This window comes from Bison bison, unplaced genomic scaffold (genome assembly GCF_000754665.1).
Source record: "Bison bison bison isolate TAMUID 2011002044 unplaced genomic scaffold, Bison_UMD1.0 scf7180017864375, whole genome shotgun sequence".
Lineage (NCBI taxonomy): Eukaryota > Metazoa > Chordata > Mammalia > Artiodactyla > Bovidae > Bison > Bison bison.
Window position 1 is genome coordinate 1,921,819 of NW_011494947.1, and position 2,321 is coordinate 1,924,139.

Consider the following 2,321-nt stretch of genomic DNA (forward strand, 5'->3'; position numbering starts at 1 on the left):
ACCATCTGGAGGAGGGGAGGGCGGGGCGGGGTGGGTCCACACGAGTAGATCGGGGTTACCGAGAGGGCTTCTTCTCCTGGCCAGCCCTCCCTGCTTCGTAAGGCCCCCAGGTTCAGTCAGCTCCAGCAGTCATTTCATCAGAACCCTCTAGGGTCTTCAGGAAGGTCTGGCTCTGAAGATGGGACTGATCCGTCACCACTGGAAGTGAGAAGTAAAGTCTATTCTGATGCCCCCACGTGGGGTGAGGGAGTGTGGTCCACATGGACGCCCCCGTGTGAGGAGAGAGTGCGGTCCATAGGGATGCCCCGCGTGAGACTGAGGGAGTGGGGTCCACACAGACGCCCCACGTGAGACTGAGGGAATGCGGTCCACACGGACGCCCCGCGTGTGACTGAAGGAGTGCGGTCCACACGGACGCCCCGCTTGAGACTGAGGGAGTGTGGGCCACACGGACGCCCCACGTGAGGAGAGGGAGTGCGGTCCACATGGACGCCCCGCGTGTGACGAAAGAGTGCGGTCCACACGGACGCCCCACGTGAGGAGAGGGAGTGCGGTCCACACGGACGCCCCGCATGAGGAGAGGGAGTGCGGTCCACACGGACGCCCCGCATGAGGAGAGGGAGTGCGGTCCACATGGACGCCCTGTGTGAGGAGAGGGAGTGCAGTCCACACAGACGCCCCGTGTGTGACTGAGGAAGTGCGGTCCACACGGATGCCCCGCGTGAGGAGAAGAAACGTGGTCCCCTCAGACGTCCCGCGTGAGGAGAGGGCTCCACCGGTGGCACCACGTGGGCCCAGCAGGAAGGAGCCGGCTGCTCCACGGTGAGGCTGCAGCTTCGAGTCGGAGCTCAGGGGCCAGGTCTCGGCTGCCTGAGGGGCTCCAAGAGAGGAGAGGGTCTGTTCGCCCCGCCTGAGTGCTTCTGCCCTCAGCGTGCGGCCTTCTGGAGTAGGAGCTTCCCGACAGCCTCTGTCAGGACGGGAGAGTGACATTTGGTGGCCGGAGCGGCTTGCCTACCTGCAGGGCCTCCTCAAGACCCACAGGGGCTGCAGCCCGCTTCAGCACGGCAGGGCGGATGCTGGGCCGTGGGTTCTGTTCGCTCGCTCATTCTGTGAACCGGTGTGCGAGACTCCGGTGATAGAGCAGCCACCGGGAGGCACAGGGTCCCTGCCCTCAGGCAGCAGCTTCCGCCCTCAAGCGAGAAGCAGTAAATCCTCTTGCCCCCGATTTGACGATTCTTCCTGAGTCAGACCGCTCGCTGTCCCCACCCCCATGGGGTCTTTCACCTGAACAGCCTCAGCACCCCCAAACTGTCTTCTCCCAGCTTCTCGAGACAGCCAGCTCCTGAGGTGGGGGCCTTTCCGTGCTTCAGGCCCCTTCCTTGCCCAGTTCACACGGCCCCGCGCCGCGCGGGGCCCCACTGTCCGCAGAGCACTGCCCTGCGGACCCTGGTCCCAGCCTGGGGCTCTGTGCCTCCTGGAAGACTCTTCCACGTGTCCTCACCATGTTCTGGAGAAGCCCCCTCGCCTCCCTGTTTCACCGTCCTCTGTGGGACACCCCTATCTCGGCCTGTTTTCTGTCTCCCTGGGGAGGGGGTCAGCCCCCTACGGGTCTAAGAGCCATTGCTGGCCCCTGCGGAGCGCCAGCACCTCGGTCAGCTCCTGATGCGTCGCAGGTGCTCAGTGACGATCAGATGAATGTGAGAAACCCATTCTCGTGAAGGAGAAACCCATAGCTCGTGAGGAGCCACAAGAAGGGCCCAGAAGGGATGGAGCGCGGGGCTGAGAGGGGCTCCTGGGCCGGGGATGCGGGTGAGGGGCCTCGGTGACCTGAGTCGCTCAGGAGGGAGCGTCGGGCTCGCAGGGCTGCAGGAAGAGCGGCCACAACAGACATGCGGAAAGCCCCAGGGACGGTCCAGGAGCTGAGAATGGAGGCATGGGCAGGGGGCCCAGCAGCCTGCACCCCAGCCACGGCCCTGTCCTCGAGAGGCTGGAAAACCCCAAGGGCTTCTCGGCCAGGAGTGGGTGTGCCCCTGCGCTTCTCTAAACACAGGCTGTTTCCCAGCGTGGTTCCAGATTCACGGGAAGGAGGGGAAAGGAAGGGAGTTCCCGCAGAGCCTGCCCCCCGCCCCACACCCATGCCACCCTCTCCTCCAGAGGCCGCGTGACACGCGGGCGGTACCCAGGTCCACGTGGCGGTCACGCAGACTGCCCCGGGCCCTCTCCCTGGCCGCTGCGGGGCGGGCGGGAGTCTGTGCGTGGCCCGCCCAGCCTGGTCCCTCTGTGTGCGCAGTGCTGGCCTACATGCAGCTGCTTGAGGACTA

General features: G+C 65.4%; 1 protein-coding gene across 1 annotated transcript in view; it reads left to right on the forward strand.

Moving 5' to 3' along the window:
- The window catches only part of RAPGEF1 (Rap guanine nucleotide exchange factor (GEF) 1), a 114,719-nt gene that overhangs the window by 78,470 nt on the left and 33,928 nt on the right, over nt 1–2,321 (forward strand). Inside the window, 1 exon segment of the mRNA XM_010856942.1 lies at nt 2,291–2,321. Within this exon segment, the coding sequence (XP_010855244.1) occupies nt 2,291–2,321 (31 nt within the window).